The sequence below is a fragment of the Cotesia glomerata genome, linkage group LG4, assembly GCF_020080835.1.
Source record: "Cotesia glomerata isolate CgM1 linkage group LG4, MPM_Cglom_v2.3, whole genome shotgun sequence".
In the NCBI taxonomy this organism is placed as follows: Eukaryota; Metazoa; Arthropoda; class Insecta; order Hymenoptera; family Braconidae; genus Cotesia; species Cotesia glomerata.
Window position 1 is genome coordinate 4,783,871 of NC_058161.1, and position 21,962 is coordinate 4,805,832.

Sequence of the window (21,962 nt, forward strand, 5' to 3'; positions counted from 1 at the left end):
TCCAGTCATAGGAATATTATTTGTAAAATTTATTTCAAAAGTACCCAAACTATTTTTATTATAATTAAAAATATTGAAAAATCACTGAACAAAAGTTCTATTTATAATTCGTAATTCCCGGAATTTACATCGTGAGTGCAGGTTACTAATTATTATTATTTAAAAGTTATTTTTTATTTATACAATACAGAAAAAGTTTATCCGGAGGCTTGCTTAATGTACGTTGTATTAATCCGAAAAAAAAAATCGTTGAAATGAAAATAAAAATAAATAACACTCCAAGCTCCGAGGATTTTTCGAACATAATAAAGTAATAAAATAACTGGGGAAAAAGAAAAGAAAACTAAAACAAAATTAAGGTGTGGTAAAAAAACGGCAATTAAAACAGAAACTTTTTTAGTTTTGCAATTGCAATTAAAAATCATAAGGTTTCTCGTATCTGAGTTAAATGACCAATTCACTTGCAACAAACTCACAGATCGTTTTCACCTTCTTTTTTCTTCCTTGGTAATTTAAGATTTTTATTTATTTATTTTTTTTTCATCCTGGTTCTTGAGAGCGGTACGAAAAATTTTATTCGTTAAAGTACCTTAGGATGCCTGAGGGTATTTGTAGAAATTGCTAGAGATCACCACTGGGAAACTCATCTTGTTTTATTTTTTATTTTGTAGTGCCTTTTTTTTTCATAGAAGTACTTCTGGACTGGAGGCAAACTCGTTAGTTGCATCAAGATTTTTCTATCATTTCTTCACGTTTCTTTATTTTTAACTCTTCACCTGTCCACGAATGTCACAAAAAATAAATTGTCAATTGTCAAGGATGTCTTTTCACTTTCGATATCGAATTTTCCAAGTGTAAAAAATATTTCACGTAATTCGACAAATACCAGCTACTTTCTTTCTATTATTTTTTGTAAAAGCTTAATTGGAAATTTTTGAATTGAATTCACACGACAGAAAAAGCCGAAAATTTTTTGCTTTGTTTCCAAGTTACTGGTCAGCAAATATTGCTGATTCAATCAGTTAATTGCACTCAAAAGCTCGAAGTTTTAACAAAAAAAAAAAAGATACTCTGGAGAAGCTTTTTTTTTTTTAGTCTATTGAAAAAGTGAGAACTAATTGTTGCAGAAAGTTCAAAAGTAATTTAAAACTCAGAATGAAAATAAAAATTTTCACTGATTTAAATTAAAAAAAAAATTTTTTTGATTTTTAAAGTCTTTATAATAAATTTTTGTAAGTTTAAGAAAAAAGCGAGACTAAAATTACACTTTTTAATTACAATAAAATTTTTTACAAATATCTTCAATAATTTTCCTACAAATTCAATTCAAATTCAAAATTTGAGTCTTTAGTTTAATTTTACACTGAAAAAAATTACACAATTCAAAAAAACTACTTAAGAATTTTAAGAATGAATTCAAATTCACAAATCTAATTAAGAAAATAAAACAAAGAGAGTGAAGATAAAAATTTTACCATTTAAGAACTTCACTAATTCAATAAAACACTTTACTTTTTCTTTTACAAGCTAGCCTATATATTTTACCCAACAATGTCTTTCTCAAACATTAAGATAAAAGTTAACATTGATTCAAATTATTACCGAAGTTTTTTTCTGGTATTTTGGATTAGAAATTTTTTTTGAAGCAAGAATACAAAATTATTAAATAATAACAAAATTATTATTAATTACCAAGAATATATTTTTTATATCAAATTTAATTGTCTTTACAAAGATAATTTACTTTTATAGAAGATACAAAATTTCTCTTCGCACTAATAAAAAAGTGAATTTGAATCAAAAAGAAATTTTCATTCAAGAATTTCTCAGCTTAAGGTCGTACTACCGTTACCACAAGAGTCAAATCCTAAAACTTAACCTTATTTGATTAACGTAGTAGATTTCCCTATACTAAATCGCGTTGGAGAAAGAGAGACAGAGATAAATTTTGAATGTTTTTTATTAACAAATATTCTCATATTCTCTGAAATCATACTGATCGTTATTAAATATATTTTAGATGTTATTTTCTCTGATTGTCTTAATTTTTATAAGAATCTGAACGTCCAGTTTTGTGAAATAAAATTAAGTCTGTGATTTTCCATAAGAATCAATGGTAAAGGCAAAAATATGTAAATATTAATATCTTTTTTTCAGTTCTCTGTAGGCCTCCAAAAATTTAAGTGGTTAATTAAGATATTATTATGTACTTACGGTAGAAGTACCCTTTTGGCTACCTTAGCACTACCCGAGTCAGAATAATGAACCTATATGAGCCTACATGAACCTACATGAGCCTACAGAATAATTTTCAATTGTTTTGATTGATATTATTCAATTTATAAATTGGATTTTTAAGTTTTTTTATCAATAAATTTTTAGTTACTATTTAAATTTATTTGTATTGTACTATTTAATATTGGTATAAGTGTATTTTGCGAGGTTATATTGATCAATCGAAACAATTAAAGATAAAAATATCGATCGAAACAATTAAAAATTGTCCTGTAGGCTCATGTAGGTTCATGTAGGCTTATGTAGGTTCATTATTCTGACTCGGGTATTTTTGGCCATTTAACATTTGAATTAATTTATGAAAAATTATAATATAATAACCATATTTTTGTTGAATTTTAAAAAATTTATATTAAAACAAATTGAGTTTGTAATGATTTATTAATATAAATTCATTTCTATCGCTTATTCGAACAATAAATGGCCATAAACGGTACTTCTATCCTATATGCCAAGTTTCATCAAATTCTGAACGTCAACTCTAAAACCGGTAGTACTATCTTAATTCAAAACAACAAACTTCTTCAAGATGATGTACAGTAAAAATTTTCCTTCATTGTGTAAAGAGTAAGCTGAAATCAAGTAACTTTTCTTCGGTGTACTTTAATCAAAGAAACTTTGAAAAGTGGATTAAATTTTTCCGACTCATATGGATTTATAAAAAGATAAATGATTGAAATTAATCAAGTCGACATTCGGTGAATTAGGAACAAAAGTAGAGAAGTAAATCAGAGGGGACAAAGTTTGTGCTTGTCTTAGAGCCAACTACGGTCAATTACCAAATAGTCAGGCTCACTTGGGTTATGCTAATGGACGTTTACACCCGTGCTTTGTCACTATAAACACGATTTGCTCATTTCCAGGGTGAAATACTGGACTCTTTACTCCTTCTAAGGCATCTCACATTCTCACAATTCACGAGCTTTGACTATTAGAAATTCAACTAACCCGTTTTTCCGAAGAAAAGTACTTTTTTTATCAAAACGCCGGAGAAAGGAATTCAAATATAAATACACGGTAATCATCCTTTGAATCTATTTGTTTCACCGAGGAATAAAAAACTGAGATAAAAATGCTTTACCGAGTAGAGTGTATTCAGTCGTTTTCCGACGCTTGTAACGCCGTTTGAGAATGGCAAACGGTCTTTGCGAATAAGTCTTTTAACGAGATCCTGTCGTTGAGTTTCCGCCTCAAATAACGCGATGTATCCATCCTCGATGTTAACGTTGAGATTCCCTAGAAAATTATTGACTGCCTTCCCCGAGCCACTGAGGATGTATTTTAGTCGATGTAATTTTCTTTTTTTATATTACAAACTTTCATTTTAGTTTGCTTTATCTACTTTTTTACTGCTACCTAAGCCTCGTATTTTAATATATTTTTTTTCGAGGCAGTAAAAAATAATGAAAAAAAATTAAATAGTTACTTTGCATTATTATGCGGAGTATAATTTCGGCCTCTGAATGCTTGTGTTATGAGATTTAACATCAATATTAAATTTTGAATCATGATAATCTTTTAATAAAAATTTTACAGTGGATCCCTGAGCTGAAGACTAATAAGTATAATTTAATAGAAGGTTTGTGGAGAAATAAAATTGTTATTGATGTTTGGGGATTAGAGATAGCTATTCTCAAGAATTAAGGTTACAAAATATCTATTTTGGAAAATATCGTATCTGAAGATACGAAAAAAAAACATAGGAGACCTTTTTTTATAGGGGATTAGATTCTCTATAAAAATAGTTCTAATAAATTTTATGATTTTCTGAGTAAATATATGGCGCCCAATAAACTACCGATTTTATGATTTACTTTCAAAAATTATTTGAATTTCGTTCTTATTAATAGATTATTAATCTATTTATATCTAGCATAAAATTAGTGATTGTCTTTGGATAAATACATTATTAAAAAAAAAAAGTGTTGTATTAAACAAAATAGTTTTTATCAAGAAAATTATTCTTTAATGTTAAATATAATATTCTGCTATATCAATTTGAGAAATCGGTGTTAAATCGATGTTATAAGTATTACAGCGGGAATATTACGTTCAAAGGACTCTATGTTTAAGAATTAATTTAACAAAAAATCCTTGTATGGTCTTTTGACTGAATTAATAACGTTTAGATACTGAATAAAAATATAATTATTTTTAAACGAGGATAGCTCGTTATCGAGAGAAGGTAAAAAATATTTAATTTAAGAATATGATAGTCATGAGAAGTAGAAATCAATTTCTTCTATTCAATATGTAAGAAATTTCGCAGTTTAAAAATTAAAAAAAAAAGTTTGCTATGAAGCAGGTCTCTATCTTTTAACAAATTGAAACAGGAAAGTTTTCGAGTGTTTTAAGCTTGAAAATAGCGGAAAAGTTATGTGTGATTTTCGTGTCGCTTTATTCTGTGGAATTAACAATAAATTTATAAAAGAAAAAAGATTTTTTCATTCCTTACACTGATCAAAAATTAACGTTTTAAAATTTTTTATCGACAGCCAAGTTAAAAAGTTCTAAAATATTAAAAATACGAAAAATGCATAAGAGATCTTCTCTTGGAGAAAATTTAATTCTTAATAAAAATGGTTTTTATCAATTTTATCATATTTCAAAGTTTGATCACTTAAAATTATTTTCATTTCAAATTTAAAAAACAAATTAATTTTTAAAAATAAAAAATTCCACCCTAATACATTACAAATTTTAATTAATAACAGAATATATTTGTTCAAAAGATGAAATGAATTCGAGAGAAGTGCAAGAAACGAAAGAAATAATTCTCGGTCAGTGTCATCCAAAAATCTGTGTCAAGATCAGCCTCGAGAGGTGGGAGTAAGTGACTAAGAGTGAAGGAAAATTAACTAATATAATTCAAGCGACAATTTTAACCACACCGAAATACGTGTCTAAAAATATAATGAACTGTCGGTATAATCAGCCAGAAAAAATTCACCCGGAATTTTTTTCCGATACAATAATAATAACAATAGTACCAAATCAGATTTTTACTTTATCTATAAAATATATAAACCTCTTATCCGGTCTCTCGTATCTTCTCTCTACTGGCTCGGAAGCTCCGTAAGTCTTACTGGGAATTCCCGGAGTAATATATGTCCGTGAAATGCAATGCTGGTTGAATTTAAAATTGCAAGTGCATACAAGACATCAGTTGTCGAGAGCACCCCCTTTAATCTCCCAAGCGTTTTAAATGTTTCCACAGGTTTAATTGCGTTTTCTTTTCCCTTTTTTTGTTATCACTCGCTAACTCACAATTATTCATGAGGGAAAATAAAATTCCCGGTAATATATAAAAGTTGGAGTCTACTTCTACTCTATATAACGTTCAGGCATAAGTATCTGTTCATATATATGAGTATAAATAAATTTAATTGCATACTGAAATCAATTTTAATTAACGCACTAAGTTATTTAACGGCCTTTTTTCTAACAAGTTATCATTTTAATGATATAACGCCGTTGAAAAGGCTAATTGACCTTTTTGCACTTCAATAAATATGCGAATTTAAAAAAATGAACTAACACTTTTTTGCACAAGTTTTGGGCGAAAAAATTGGAAACTGCTAAAGTTTGTTCAGAGAAATATTTCTGGACGTGAAAAATTTTGGTTGAATATTTTGAACGTAAAAAAAATGTAAAATCCCTTGTAGAAATAATCAAGTTTTAACTTTATTTCAACCAGTAACTGGCACGTCTAGTTGAACTGGCCAGTTACTAGCCAAAAACAAGATTTCATTTTTACAAGGGATAAACTGTCAAAAATCTAAATCGTGTACAGTATTAGAAAATTTGAAATTTTTCAAGAACGTTAACCGATTTATGATAACTTCTATGTATAATAGTCTATAAAACGTGAAAAATTAATCAATTTTTACCGAAAATTTGATTTTACATTTAACGGAATATTGACCACGCTGACAGAAGGATTTCTTAGCATTTAAGTAGATTTCTTTGTATTTAAGAAATCATTTCTAAAACATAATTGCTTAGTATTTAAAAAGTATTTCTTAGTATTTAAGAAATATTTCTTAGTAATTAAAATATTTCTTAGTATTTATGATATTTATTAGTATTTATGAAATATTTCTTAAAAAGGATTTACACTTTTTTCTCTCTCGCCCTCTATTAGACAAACGGAAGTATCTCTGTCATACTTGTACAACAAATGGAATCTTGAAACGCATTTTATGCATAGATAAATGAAAATTTTCCAAAAGAGCGCTTCGCTCTTCTATAGATAATTTAATTATCTATCGAAGCGTTTTTTTCGAAATTTGATCTTATACATGAACAAAACACGTTTGAAAATTAACTATCAACCGCTTTTAAATACTGAGTAATATTTTTTAAATACTAAGAAATGATTTCTTAAATACAAAGAAATCTTCTTAAATACTAAGAAATTCTTCTATCAGTGCATGACAACAAAGAATGGGTGCCATCAACAAAAGTCTGAAAAGTTTTGAAATTATAAGGAAAGTTAACCGATTTCCGTGAAAAAATGTTTTGATGTAGCTTGAAACGTCCTTATATAATTTTTTATATGTTATGTTATACTCAAATTTGATTTAATATGAAAATTGGCCATATTAGGACACATATTACTTGATATAGCATGATATTACTTGTACTATAATTAAAAAAAAATGTATTTTTTATAAAAAATTAAAAATAGTAAATTATTTTCTTATTGTCATCCATAATTTATAATGACTAAACCAGAAAATCTTTTAACAGATTCACTACGACTTTTCCACGGAATAATCTATAAAACGCGGAAAATTTATCAACATTCACTAAAAATATTCCAGTTAAATTTATAATAATAATGGAAGGATTATCTGAAAAGCCTGTTAGCCAAATGATGAAGTCTGAATACAAGAGAGCCGTGAAAGCGTTTGTCGACGACGCCGTCGCCATTTGCGATCACGGAATTACTTATATATGCTCGTGTATTGACTTGCTAATGGTGACAAAATTTAACATTCAAATCACCAACATCTACTGTACGCCCTACAACCTGCAACTACCCTCTTTTTCTCTTTCTTTATCTTTTCATTCTTCTTCCTTTTCTTTGTCAACAGGAAAATGTCGGAAGTATAACAACGGGTAGCGCGAAAAGGGAGTCTATAAATGTTTGGTCATTAAATTCGCAACTAAGGGTTGGTTAAATTCTGTTGATTCGACTAAAGTTTGAATGAAGTCGACGAATTTGCTGTTTACTATTTACTATGAATATATATAAATGGATATAGATGGAATTACTTGGAGGTTGATGTATAACTTACCGTAAGAAATAAGACCGCTGTTCAGCATCGAGAGCTTTATTTGACTGGGTATCGAGGCGAGACTGGTGCCGGTGTTGAGATGTCGCTTACGAGGTGGTTTCTCTGGAGTTCGCGGTGCACTTCTGCTTCGATGGTGATGGTGATGCTTTCTGTGTGAGTGAGAGTGGGAATGCGAACCACCTGCTGTTGATGTGGCTCCAGTGCGATCTGACCCGACACTACCGAAACCCACCACCGCGCCACCGCTTGATTGTGTACGGAGAGAAGACATTTTTTACTGTAAACATACAATTTTTTCTATTTTTAATCTTTTGTACACAGAAATAAATTTTTAAAAATTTTTTCTTGGACTGAAAAAAAATTTTTCTTAATTCAAAAAATTTTTTGTAAATTAATAGCATTAAAAAAATTTCAATTAAGAAAATAAATTTATTTTAAAAATAAATCATTGTTTATTTTTATTTTTAATGTTTAATTTTTTGAATAAAAGAATAAAATTATTTCTATGATAAAAAAAAATTCTACAAATTTTATCTTCTATTAAAATGTTTATAAAAAAATTATAATAAAATTTTTTTTATCATAACAATTCATTAAATTGTAAATTTTTTATTTTTTTTTTTTTTTTTAAATAATGAACCAAGAAATTTCTTTTTATGTAATAAAAATTTGACAAGCTCATAAATTTATATAAGTAAGTAAATTAATGAATTTTTTTTCTTTATTTCCAAGAAATTTCAATAGAAGCTTTTTATTTTAACAGAGTAGAGGTAAAGTCTTTCTTTTACGAAGTCATAAAAAATATATCTGCACGCTATAATAACACAATAAAAAATCTTTCATAACTTCGGTACATTTTTTCAAAGCTACAATTTTTTATTACAATTTATAAAATAAATAAAAATGTATTTTTTTTTTTCAAACTTTAATAATTTAATTTTCGGTAAGAAAAAAATTATTTCCAGTATTTACAAAAGTATTTTCTTACAGCAATAATTCCTTTTGGAAGAAGTAATTTAATATATCGGTGTGTACTCTATTTAATAAGAAACTAAATAAATATATTTATTTTTACTGGAGGCTATAAATGCTTGGATGGCAGTATTGCGATATTTATTGTATTAGAAAGTGAAGTAAATTAAGAAATAGAATTTTTATTGAGTGTGATGTACGTCAGTTTTCATCCACTCAATTAATCATTATTTTTATCACTTAAAATATTGACGTGCATTTGTAAATGACCTACTTCGGACGCTAGAACGTATCAAGATGCTTCCAGATTAAGCTGTGAATAAATTATTTAAAGCTTGAAACTAAAAGTCGAGTTTTATAACACATTTTTTGCAGTCTTAAGAAAAAAAAAAATTTTTTTTTTCATCAATAAATTTTATATGAATGAAAAGATAAAGCTATGATATTTAAATGAGTCAGAGCTTTGAGAAAATAACAACAATGCAGTTAAGTGAAGATACGAGCCAACTGGCAGGAATAGAGTAATAACATTTTTATATTTTTGTTTAACTTGTATTATTTGAAAGATATATAACTTCTCTCGATTATTTTTTACGGTCTCGTAAATAATATTTAACGTCCCCGATAACTTTTTGAAAATAAAATGCATGAGAGTGAGTATAATAGTTTTAATACTCTAGTGAATAAGTCGTGATGAAAAATTATTATTTATTGAAGTACTTTGTAAAAGTCCCGTCAATTAGATGGATTAGTACAAAAGAAATAATTTTTTTCTTATCTTTTATTGAAGATAAATTCTTCCACTTTCTCACAAACTTTTTTCTTTTCATTTACAACTGATGATAAAAATGAGAAACGAAAGCATGAATGGACGACAGCGATACGATGATTAAATCCGTGACGACTAGTGAATTTAATCAACTAGTATCTGATTTACGTCTATAGACCCGAGTATCTCTAAACTTATCTGTTAGTATTGAAAAATCGTAAGCTTGATAAATGAATTGTAAATTAAAACTTTCGATGCACTTTTAAACTTTTTTAACGATTAAATAACTCTTTTGAAATTTACTTTTACTTTATCTTGATAAAGTTTTTATAGAACAATGTTCTTTTCTAATATATAATAGAGATAAAAATTTCTCTTTTTGTTTCTTAACAATTTACAATAAAAAAAAAAAATTCATATTTTCTTTTCTTTGAATTTTTGAAAATATTTTTTTACTAAGTTCAATTCTGAACCACTAGATGGCGTTACTAGAAATGTGACGTCACGCGTTACGTCACGCACTACGTATCAAACCTGCAAAATGATACTTTATGCTATAATTACTAAATTATTGTAAAATTTTAATATTCAATGTTATTAAAAATTGAATTCTAATTATTAAATATTCAAAAATTATTTTAAAATTGTTCAATAAATTTCAAAAAATTTATTTTCATTTTATTGTGCTAAATTTTTTTTAGAATACTGTTCTTCTCTGAAATACAATAAAGATAAAATTTATCTTTTTGTTTCTTCAATATTTACAATCAAAATAATGCATATTTTCATTTCTTTCAATTATCAAATATTATACATTATACGTTACGCGTCTAGCCTGCAAAATAATACTTTATGATATAGTTACTAAATTATTATCAAATTTGGGAAGATACTGTTGTTCGAAATTGCATTTTAATGGACATTTAATAGTAAATTACTCCAGTTCACTTCGGTTATTGATAAATCCTTGTTAACCTTTCCTTTTCTGACAATTTATACTGATAAAAGATGAATTGCGGAGAGTGGGAAAATCTAAGAGGAAATTTACAGATCAACCAAATAAATAATTCCAATAGTGTTAACCACCAGTCAAACCCGAACTTTTGCTAAGCTATTTTATATTACATCGAACTACGCTTTTTATAGTGAAAATACACAAAAATAAATTGGGTTTTTTTGAACATTTTACCATTCGCGTAATTTGTTTTTATTTTCAGGCAGAAAAAATTGTGAATATTTTAATAAGCTGAAGCTTTTGTAAATGTATACTAAAAGTGATAAATTAAGTATTCAAAAAAAATTCACATCACGATTTTAATTTAATTAACTAATTTATATTCAAATTAATACAATTGCGGTTTCGTAATATAAAATACTAGATAAATGCTTCCAATTAAAGGCAAAAATAAAAAATTACTCAAATTGAAGTATCCAAAAAAAAATTGAATTTAAAAAAAAGTAAAAGTCGCCGTGACTTGTATTACCAAGGGAGCATCTATAAAGTTAAAGAATTTCAAATTTTGTTGATACTTGGATCTATTTATTCAAGACATACTTTTGTTTTATTTATTCCATAAAACTTTTTTTTTTTATCCTACCCTTAAAATCGACAACACTTTGACGAACGGCGGCTTATCCTGGAGGTCAAGACCCTCGTTGTGAGTTAAGTAAGAGAGATCCTACTTCTCAGGAGCTCAAGTACCAGACGAAGACTTTTTGACGCTCAAGGATGTTCTATTTCGTAGATAGCTTTCTCGAAACAACTAAAAAACAGAGACGTCCATCAACGAAATGGACAAGCAAAAAATTTAAGCTCGGAAAATAAGAAAAATTTGTGAAAAGCCATTCTTGAGGCACCCACATCTTAAATTTATTTTTATTAACCTTGTTAGCCGTTATTGCAACGAAAAGTCTGTAACAAGAATTTTTTTTCCCTTCACTGTAAATTCGCAATCTCGGATTAAAATAATTCGCGTTGAAAATCAAGAATCGTGAAGGCGTATTTGAATTTTTTATCGTTCATTTGTTCTCAGGAAATAATAATAACAATTATTATTATTATTATTATTCAAACCCACCCACATAAATTTGTGATCCTGCGGTCTCTCATTCTACAACTAGCGTGATTTGGCAAACTCGGTGAGTATTTATTGATGAAAAAACACGCCCTATTTGTAAAATTGTTTATTATTAAATATTTCACTCTATTTATATTTATACTTTTGATGATTTTCAAACAAAAATAGAAAAAATAACAAAGTAAATATAATTTTATTCAGAAATCATAAATCACATACATAAATAAAATCATTTGTGTTTGACTTTTAACTTTTATTAATATCACACGTCATATATATCCGAGCTGACCTTTTAGTCATAGAATCCGGGATGATATGCAATATTTATATAATTTCGTTCTTTTAAATCCCACGTCTATAATTGTCGCGAAATAGGATCCGCAATTTAATATTATTCTATAAATAATAAATATGGATCAGTAGACGCAAATTTTTGAACTTTCATTTTTTTATTTATTCATGGTATTTTTTTTTTTTTTTTAACAACATACATAACCATTTTTAATTAAAAAAATATCTAAATAAAAAAAATAATAGACTTTTGTTTTTAAATCTAGAATTTTTTTGTATTTTGTATGGATCGCATATGGTAATTGTTTCAAAAGCCAAAGAAATTTATATGTAAAATACGGATAGCTAGAAAAGTTTAATATAAGTTTTACAATTTTTGGATCATTTCTTAAATATTATACAAAGCTTCTGAAACAATTTGGAATTTTTCTCTCAAAAAAAATTTGAACAAATTTAAAGTTTTGGGTTTAATGTAAAAAATTTAATTGGTAATTCTGTTAGATGTCGACTTTAAAAACTTAAAATAGACGAATTACTGCTGAGATAATTTTTTGCACGCCTCAAAATGCAATAGATAGTCTTAATAAAAATAATAAAAGAATGGAACCATAAAATTTTAATAAAAAATTATAAGAGAAGTGCTTAAAACAAAATAAACTTTTAAGACATATACTTTTTTTTAGTGTAACAGTTTGAAGATAAATTTATTAATTGAGATATCTTTTACGATTGATAAATAATTTCGATAAAATAGACAAAATTTTTTGAAAATCAAAAAAATCATTTCTAAAAAAATTTTACTTAAAATTACTGTATTTTAAAACGAAACAGTCAAATATCATGATGAATCTGATATTTTCACACAAGTAAGAAAATCATATCGATGTTTTAATTAGCGAATTATCTCTCTATTTTAGAGAATCTTCCATTTGTACAAAAAACAATTAAGGTAAAAGCCCCAATATATGATCATGTACCAGTATATGATCACTCCATGTATTTGTGTATCTATACTCACAAATATAGGTATACAAATACATGGAGTGATCATATACTGGTACATGATCATATATTGGGACTTTTACCTTAGTTAAAAATTAATTATCACTTTAAAAAACAATTTAATATCTAATCGAGGTAGAGTATTTTCGTTTGGATCATTCAAATAATTTATAATTGGATTATTGCTACATGAAAATTAAAAAAAATCAGTCTCTAAAAAATAAGGAGTTAGACCAATTGCTAATTAGACCGTCGATATGTATATTTTTTCTTAAGATGAAATTCAACTCGCATAAGTAAGTTAGACAGAAATCCAACTTTTAAAAGGCTAATTTATTTAATGTTGAGGCAAAATTAGTGGATTTATGTACGGCAATGATTAATTACCTATCAGTGGGTGTGTTTGGCAGATTATCCGAGGATTGAAGGATGGTAAAATCGATTTTTAACTAGGAATAAGGCAAAGTCGATCCTTCATAATTGAGAAGTCTTCACTGAATCAATTTATGATCAACTTTGAACTTTTTTGACTTTTAACTTTGACGTGTTATTAAATCACATTTAAATTGAAATATTTTTCATTGTTTCTAATTTTTAAAAAAGTTCACAATGTAAGACTCAAAATGATTTTAATAATTATGAAATAAAGTCAAAAATTGTTTAAGATTAAATTATTCATATGAAGAATAAACTATTTTTTTTTATTTGATGAAATTGTGATAGCAGATAATTTAAAATAAAACCAAATATTTAAATATTGAAAATAGTAAATTTGAAAAATATATGACTACACGGAAAAAAAAATTTCGTTCTGGTAACTTAACTGTAGAGTTACCACAACTATACACAGTTTACTGTTCGTTGTAGAGTTACAGTAACAAAATGTTATTTAGTTCTGATAACTCAATGTTGTTGAGCTCTCAGAGCTCTACGGGATTGTTCTTAGAGCCAAACGGTATAGTTGGGAGCGCTCTACGTTGCGCAGTAGTGGAGTGCGCTGACATATTTCACAACCTTCTAAAATGCCAAACATAATTATTTTGTTACTAATCTATATTATTAAAAATATATGAGGACAATTAAGTTCCCAATTTATTTATTAAAGGAAATAGGTTTTTTTTTTGTCAAATTGAATTTCGTTAGAACAGTTTTGTATTTATGGTTTTTCAAGGTTCATTTGCAGTGACTGTTATTTTAATTTATTAGTTGAATACATTGTGATAAGTGATAAGTTATCGGAGTACATTAAAAAGACCCCATTTAACACAAAATAAAATTTGTTTTCGTTTATTTATCTTTTCTCGTGCATATACGGTAGTGATTTTATGTCCAATATTTATTGATATAATTAAGAAAATAAGATAATTTTGTGACGACCATATTTTTATTTTACAAATAATTTTTATTTGTAATATAAGTTCTATTATTATTTTATTTCTATTATAATACTATTCTTTTTTGCCATATACAATTATTGTTGGCAATATAAATTCATTGTGCCGCATGTATTTATTAAATTATCAATGCTAAATCGTAAAAAAAAAAATTATTAAGCAAACTTCCAAAAATTTGTTATAGTCTCAGAACGATCCTGTAGAGTTGTGAGAGGTAAACGGTATTGTTACTATAAGAATACGTTAACCTACGGGAACTTTTTACAACTAACTAACTACTATAGAGTTCCTATAGCAAAATTTTTTTCTCCGTGTACGAGTGATTAATTAATCGTCATATCACTGACGCGTGATCTCTCAAGCCTTGAAACCCATACCGTCGTTCTGCGAATAATAATTCGGTTCTAAATTTGGTTATGCTGATCGCGTCTGAAATAAACCGATAAACCTGCTCCTCTCATCTGTTTATTATAGAAGCTATGCATTGGAAAATTACGTCGATACACCAGTTTATATAAATTCACCCCATAACATTCCTCATTGCCCTTATTGGATTTATTATTACTATTATCAGCTTGCAACAGCACAGTCGTTACTTTGAAAGTAGAGTAATAACAAGCATGTTCATTATATAAATATAATATCCATAAAATTACATCCTCATTCACGATCAAAGAGAGTTGATCACTCCGTCCAATAAATCAATCCGCTAATAAAATATTTAATTAAATAATTGACCTCTATTTATTTAGGTTTATGCTTTCAATTATTAATTTTACGCTCAACGCTCTTCACAAAATTATTTACATTTATATTTATAACTGATACCTGGGTGTTGTAATTTATTGACCCATAAAAATTTTTGGTTTGCTGAAAGGTTTTACTGTTACGGCCACTGAATTTTTGATAACTAATTTCAAAAAATTCATGAAATAAAGAGCGTGTTCGGGAATAAATAGATAGTTTAATAATTCATTCGGCTTTTAGGGGGTTTAATATTTTATTTATAATAATGGATCACCACAAAACACAATTTTGGACGCGCGCTACATAAAGAATGATTAGGAAAAAAAAACAATTTTCTTTGACAAGGGAAAAATTAATCATTATTGTAGTTTTTAAGTTAGACAAAATTTATTTAATATTATTTTGACTTTTTAAGTTCAAAGGTGACTTTTTATTTTTTTTTATGTAATTGTTTTACCGTCAATTTTTTCTATTTTAGTGAATATTTTATATATTTGTAATATAAAAAATAATCTATCCTTAGAATTAATGTTCAGATTTCAAAAATTTCAACACAGTTTATACTAAAAACTATTTTTATGGAAAAAAAAATTAATAATTATTTAAATTTAAAAATTTTGTCAAAAATTTTTTTTGAGGAAAATTTGATTCTTAGTTATAAATTTTTATTTTTTTTTAAATAATAAAAATAAAATTTTACGAAACCAAAAATGTGCTCAATAAAACTTAAAATTCAAATTTTGGATTAAATTTTTATACCAAAAATTGTAATAATACTTTTTTATAAGAAATTTAATTTAGTCGATAAAGTCATTTATTTTAAAAAAAATTTCAGAGAAGCCAAAAAATAATTTCATAAAATCAAAAATATGCTGTATAACTTAAGATTCAAATTTTTGGTTGAATATTCATACCAAAAAATTGAAAAATTACTTCTTTCCAAAATTTTAATTTTAAGTTAATAAGATTCTTATAATTTCCCAGAAAAAAAAAAAAAAAAAAAAAAAAAGAATAAGCCAAGAAACAATTTTTCAAAACCGAAAATATGCTTTTTATTACTAAAAATTTAAATTTAAAATCTAGATAAAATATTCATGTGCAAAACTTTTTTAAAATACTAATTTTTAAGGCAATTAATTTTCTACAAAAAAGGTCTTTGTTAATTTTCCTCTATCTCTGATCCTTCATACAAAATATTAATTCTAAATTTCCAACATTTTTACCGTATAATAAATCTAAAGATCATTTTTAGATTACTATCAAAGATTACGTCAAAAAAATTGGTACACACTTTGCAAGAAATTTTCAACTTTGCACATTAAGCAAAAAAAAGCTTCCCTAAAATCATTTTTCACGCCCCGCCGCTTAAAGGCTTTATATCCCTCCAAAGTTTCCCCGCATTTTTTCGATAAAAAAAAAAACTCGGAAGGAATAGAGATAAGCTGTCACTCAGCAGCATTGCTGATAAATAACTCGGAGCGCAAAGTGGTCTGACCATATCCGAGACATATCTACTGAGAAATAAGGTGTAGCCTAGATCCAAAGATCACAACCTCTCATTTTACTCCTCTTACAGCATAAACCATTCTAACTAAACTAAACTAAACTAAACTGACATGACACACAGCCGCGAATTTATCTCATCGACTAATATTTTTACGGCCTCGTCTGACCTTGGGATTAATCCGTAACTCGTAAAATAAAATGCCCCATCAATTTTCTATTAAACAACTTTATTTTCTCCAGCTCATCATCTTAACTTTATTTTGTCGGAACTTTAACATACGTGACAAAAATATGGAACACACCCTCTTTGTCTTGACAAAATAACCTTCGGAGTCTCAAAAAGTCAAATCTACACTGTAAAAAATCCGGAGTGAATCGGGAGTGAATTTCACTCCTATCACTCGGAGTTCCGAAGTGAAGTAATAATAATAATAATGGAGGTTTTACTTGTATCACCTGGGCAGTGTTTTACAAGGGAGGGTGGGGTATTATTTCTCACTTCCCTTTGTTACACAACACACTTTTTTCCCAGCTCTACTTTGTATTTACTTCCATCATTATTATCACTTCATTATACTCACTACTTCTTTTGACCCCACCCCCCTGCATGTCGGGATTTTTTCATTCCCAACACACACTTCTTAATGCGGCTGTGGACCGACTTGTGCCTTCTGTACCGCATTCACCCTGGTCCTTACCACTCGGGTATTGGAACAGAAACATGGGGAAACCACAGAAAAAACCCATGTTAGTACAGTCGGAGCAGGGTTAAGTCTATAGTGATTGATAAGAAATTCTTTTTTATTGACCACTGGAGCATTAGGCCCCTATCCTAGTGTGCAAAGATCCCTCGCGCTAGCCAACGCTGACTAGAGTGATCACTCATTCAAGTTGTTGCTTAAATGGGTGATCACCAAGTCAGACGTGTGCCGCCCGGCTATCTCTGTCACCTCCAGAGGCTGGCAACATTAACGCGCATATTTTTATTTATAATCACTGAAAAATATTGGTGCGTGTCGGGATCGAACCCGGGTCCCACTCTTTCGAAAAGCGGGCACCGAACCGACCAGGCTATTGCCAGCCTCTTATTCCGAAGTGAAGTAATTAATCACTTCGCGTAGGAAGTGAATCCGGAGTTTTTATTTGCGCAGTGATTTCAGAGTGATTTTGGAGTGATTTCGAATTTCACACAGTAAAAAATTTTCCGTCATTGCGTCAAAAAATTTTGTGTTAAAAATTTTTATGTTAAATATTTAACACTTTTTTGTGTTAATTCAACATTTTTCTGTGTTAATTTAACACGATAAATGTTAAATTTACACAAAAAAGTGTTAAATTTTTAACACAAAATTTTTTGACGCAATGACGCAAAATTTTTTACTGTGCACTCCGAAAAATATCCGCGTTCGGAGTTTTTAAAATAAATAAAATAAGGATGAATTTTCGTTCTACAAAAAAAATCTCAAAATTAATCTTTATATATATATTTCTTCTGTGCGTGTGTTTGTCACTGAACTCCTCCAAAACGGCTGGACCAATTTTAATGAAATTTTTTGTGTGTCTTCCGGTGGATTCCAGAATGGTTTAGATTCACAATTCAGTCCACGAGAAAATGTTTATTTAATATATTTTTTATTTATAAATTGTTGTTGACCTTGTCTACCCACATGCACTTTTCATATATATATATAAGATATATGAAAAAATTCATGTGGGTACTCAAATGAAAGGTCTCGATGAGTATAAAATCATAATGGACTTATATTTATGAAAATGTTAATAATAAACGAATGATAATGTATTATGTTAACTAATGATGTTTTTAACGATATAAGCTCATTCCGATGTTACACTCATTAAGAGCTTTCATTTGAGTACCCACATGCATTTTTGATATATTTTTCATATATACATATATATAATATATATAAATATATAAAATATATGAAAAATTGATGTGGGTACTCAAATGAAAGGTCTTGATGAGTGTAACATCGGGATGAACTTATATCTTTAAAAATATCATTAGTAGACAAGATACAATGTCATTTCTTAATTATTGACGTTTTGAAAGATATAAGCTCATCCCGATGTTACACTCATCAAGTTCTTTCATTTGAGTACCCACATAACATTTTTTATATATTTTATATATATGGTATTTGTGAAATATATAAATATATAAAATATATCAAAAATGCATGTGGGTACTCAAATGAAAGCTCTTGATGAGTATAAAATCAGAATGGGCTTATATTTACGAAAATGTTAATTATTGAAGAATGCCCATTGCATATTGTTAACTAATGATGTTTTTAACTATACAAGCTCATTCCTAAAATTTCTAAATTTAAGACGTGTGTACATGACAATGTCTGTCGGGTCCGCTAGTATATATATATATATATATATATATATATATATATATATATATATATATATATATATATATATATCTACATATATATCTACATATTTTTTGACAATTTTTAATTATAATTAATTTATAAAAAAAATAAATAAAAATATTATAATAATAATTAAAATGAAATATTATTAAAAATAATAAATTAAATTTTTAATAATTAAATATAAAAAGGGTTTATAAAAATATTTTCTTTACAAAAATTTATTTATTTCTAAATTCATTTATTTTGGGAGTGAATGCCCAATGAATTTCATTATTGATAAAAATTAACTCCTTCTCGGAGTAAATATCACTCCCGCTGGGAGTGAATCAATTAAAAATCATTCACTCTTCATTCACTCCGCGTTCACTCCGCAAATTTTTTACAGTGTATTAACCCGATAAAATGATAAATAGTAACTATAACAATCCTGCAGGCACTATGTGACTGCCGTGACTTGTGAACTATAAATAAATAAAATTTTGCTTTATTAAATAATGATTTTTGTTAAATTGCACTGTATTTTTTTAACTATTGACATTTTTAAAGATATAAGCTAATCCCGATGTTCCACTCATCAAGAGCTTTCATTTGAGTACCCACATGCAATTTGATATATTTTTCATATATACATATATGTAATATATATAAATACATGAAAAAATTGATGTGGGTACTCAAATGAAAGGTATTGATGAGTATAACATCGGGATGAGCTTATATCTTTAAAAATATCAATAGTTCACAAGAATACAAGGTCATTTCTTAATAGTTGATATTTTTAACGATGTAAGCTCATCCTGATGTTACACTCATCAAGAGCTTTCATTTGAGTACCCACATTCATTTTGATATATTTTTCATATATTCATATATATAAATTTATAAAATATATGAAAAATTGATGTGGGTACTCAAACGAACGGTCTTGATGAGTGTAACATCAGGATGAGCTTATATCTTTAAAAATGTCAATAATTCACAAGATACAGGGTCATTTCTTAATTATGTATCAAGAGATAGAGAATTTTCGTATGCAGCTTAAATACTTATCATCATAAATTGACTATTGGTAAGAATGATATGAAACCTTGAAAAGGTACAACTTAGGTCAAGACCTTTCCAATGATATCAAATTTAACCATGAAAAACCCATTTTATCATATAAATACACTAGCCACAATATTTCGCTTATTCTCTTAATAATATAGATAATAAAATTTTATTAAAATCTCGACAACAAATTTAAAAACAACTTCAACCTCTCGATGTCGTTCGCACACGTGTCAGTTTAAAATCAAAACCGCGGTACAATCAACTCGACAAAATGATATTTACCCAATAACAAAATTATCAATGTTATATTTCGTAACCACGGTAAATCGACAATATCAATCATCTGAAGAATAACACTTTGAAAACAACTCTTTTATTGTCACTAAAACAAATTTTACAATCAAAATACTGAACAAAAATACACTCCAATTTATTCAAGATTTAATTTTTGTAAATATGTTCCACGACTTAAAATTAATATTCTGCAGATACGCTAAATTTACTAAGGACTTTTTTTATAGAAAATTAAATTTCTATAAAGTGATCTTCTGTACAATTTTATCTATATCTCATATTTAAGCTCTAAATTATATTTTAAATTTGACAGATGTTTTTATTTGAGCACTTGGAAAATTTTTCTCAAAAAATTTTATTCAAATTTCGTCCAAAGAACAAGAGACAGTAAAATTGAATCAGACCTTTAAAAAAAAAAAGTTGAATTTTCAATAAAATAATACTCTACACAATTTTATGTATCTCTTTGAGCCTTAAATTCAATTTTAAAGTTGACATGTGTTTTTACTGAAATACTTGGAAAAATTTTCTCAAAACTATTTATTCAAATTTCATGTAAAGAACAAAAGCTACGTTGAAATTAAATCAGACATTTTTTATAGAAAATAAAATTTCCTACAAAAATTGTCTTACATTTTTTTCATATCCAATATTTATCCCATAATTTAAATTTAAATAAAAATGAAATTTTTCCTTTCTATTTTTTGCCTTCAGTTTCTCCCTTAACTCCTTAAATCCTCCACAATATTACCACGTACCTTCTGAAACCACCAACCACGTAAGGATTATCCACTAAAATTCACTAAAAACCAACCACGACAAATAAATAATCCAAAAAAAATAATTATTTTTAACAATTTTCCAATTCATTGACACGAACACGAAAAAATAAAAAATTTTTACCACAAAAAATATTAATAAAATTGTAATAACAATTAAAATTAAGCACAGAAAAAAATTCAACACGCCGTACCGAGTACGCGGTATAATCGCGGAAAAATTTCTCGCGAAGCTTGATGTTGCTCGTAGCCGGTTAGGTGGGAGACTGGCGAGTTCGGTGTGTTAAAGACTGGCAAGTATAGAGTATACGTCGGCGTCGCGACGCTGAGGATGCTGGGTGGGTGGGCTGGCAGCCGCCACCGCCGCCGCCGGCGCGACGAGCTCGCGCTGTAGAGACTAGAGCTCTAACGCTTGGCAGGGCCACGACGGCGACGCTTCTTTGCGAGGGCGTGGTCCCACACCACGTACGGATCATTCTGCTCTCATCTTCTCTGTCTCTCTTATCCTATTATCTATTATACACTACTCATACACTGACATACGCTATTCATGTTACGCCGCATGTACTATCAGAGAAGGTTAAGATGAACCCACTACCTCATATCACCTGCTGACTATCAATAACAGTACTTGGCTTTTGTTTGGTATCAAGATGTTGACGGGGTGAGATCTGATGGACTTAGCAATGACCCGAGCTATCACAAATTGAAGAGGTCAAGTTTTAATCGTGGATCTTGTTAAGTTAAAATTTGTTTTTGTTATCTTCTGTGGAGAAATTTTTGTCAAAATATAGTTTAAAAAGTAAAAAAATTACATTGAATTTTTGTAAAAAATTACATTGAATTTTTGTAAAAAATTACATTGAATTTTTGTAATAAATTACATTGAATTTTTGTAAAAAATTACATTGAATTTTTGTAAAAAATTACATTGAATTTTTGTAAAAAATTACATTGAATTTTTGTAAAAAATTACATTAAATTTTTGTAATAAATTACATTAAATTTTTGTAAAAAATTACATTAAGTTTTTGTAATAAATTACATTAAATTTTTGTAAAAAATTAC

The 21,962-nt window shown here is 27.7% G+C and overlaps 1 protein-coding gene across 1 annotated transcript in view; it reads right to left on the bottom strand.

Annotated features, from left to right (window-relative positions):
* The window catches only part of LOC123262356 (receptor-type tyrosine-protein phosphatase mu), a 127,799-nt gene extending 106,561 nt beyond the window's left edge, over positions 1 to 21,238 (bottom strand). The window contains exons 1-2 of the mRNA XM_044724523.1: positions 20,874 to 21,238; positions 7,599 to 7,875 (exon numbers count right to left, since the gene is read on the bottom strand). Of these exons, the coding sequence (XP_044580458.1) occupies positions 7,599 to 7,869 (271 nt within the window). The 5' untranslated portion in view covers positions 7,870 to 7,875; positions 20,874 to 21,238. The remainder of the gene's footprint in view (positions 1 to 7,598; positions 7,876 to 20,873) is intronic.
* Positions 21,239 to 21,962: the final 724 nt, after the last annotated feature.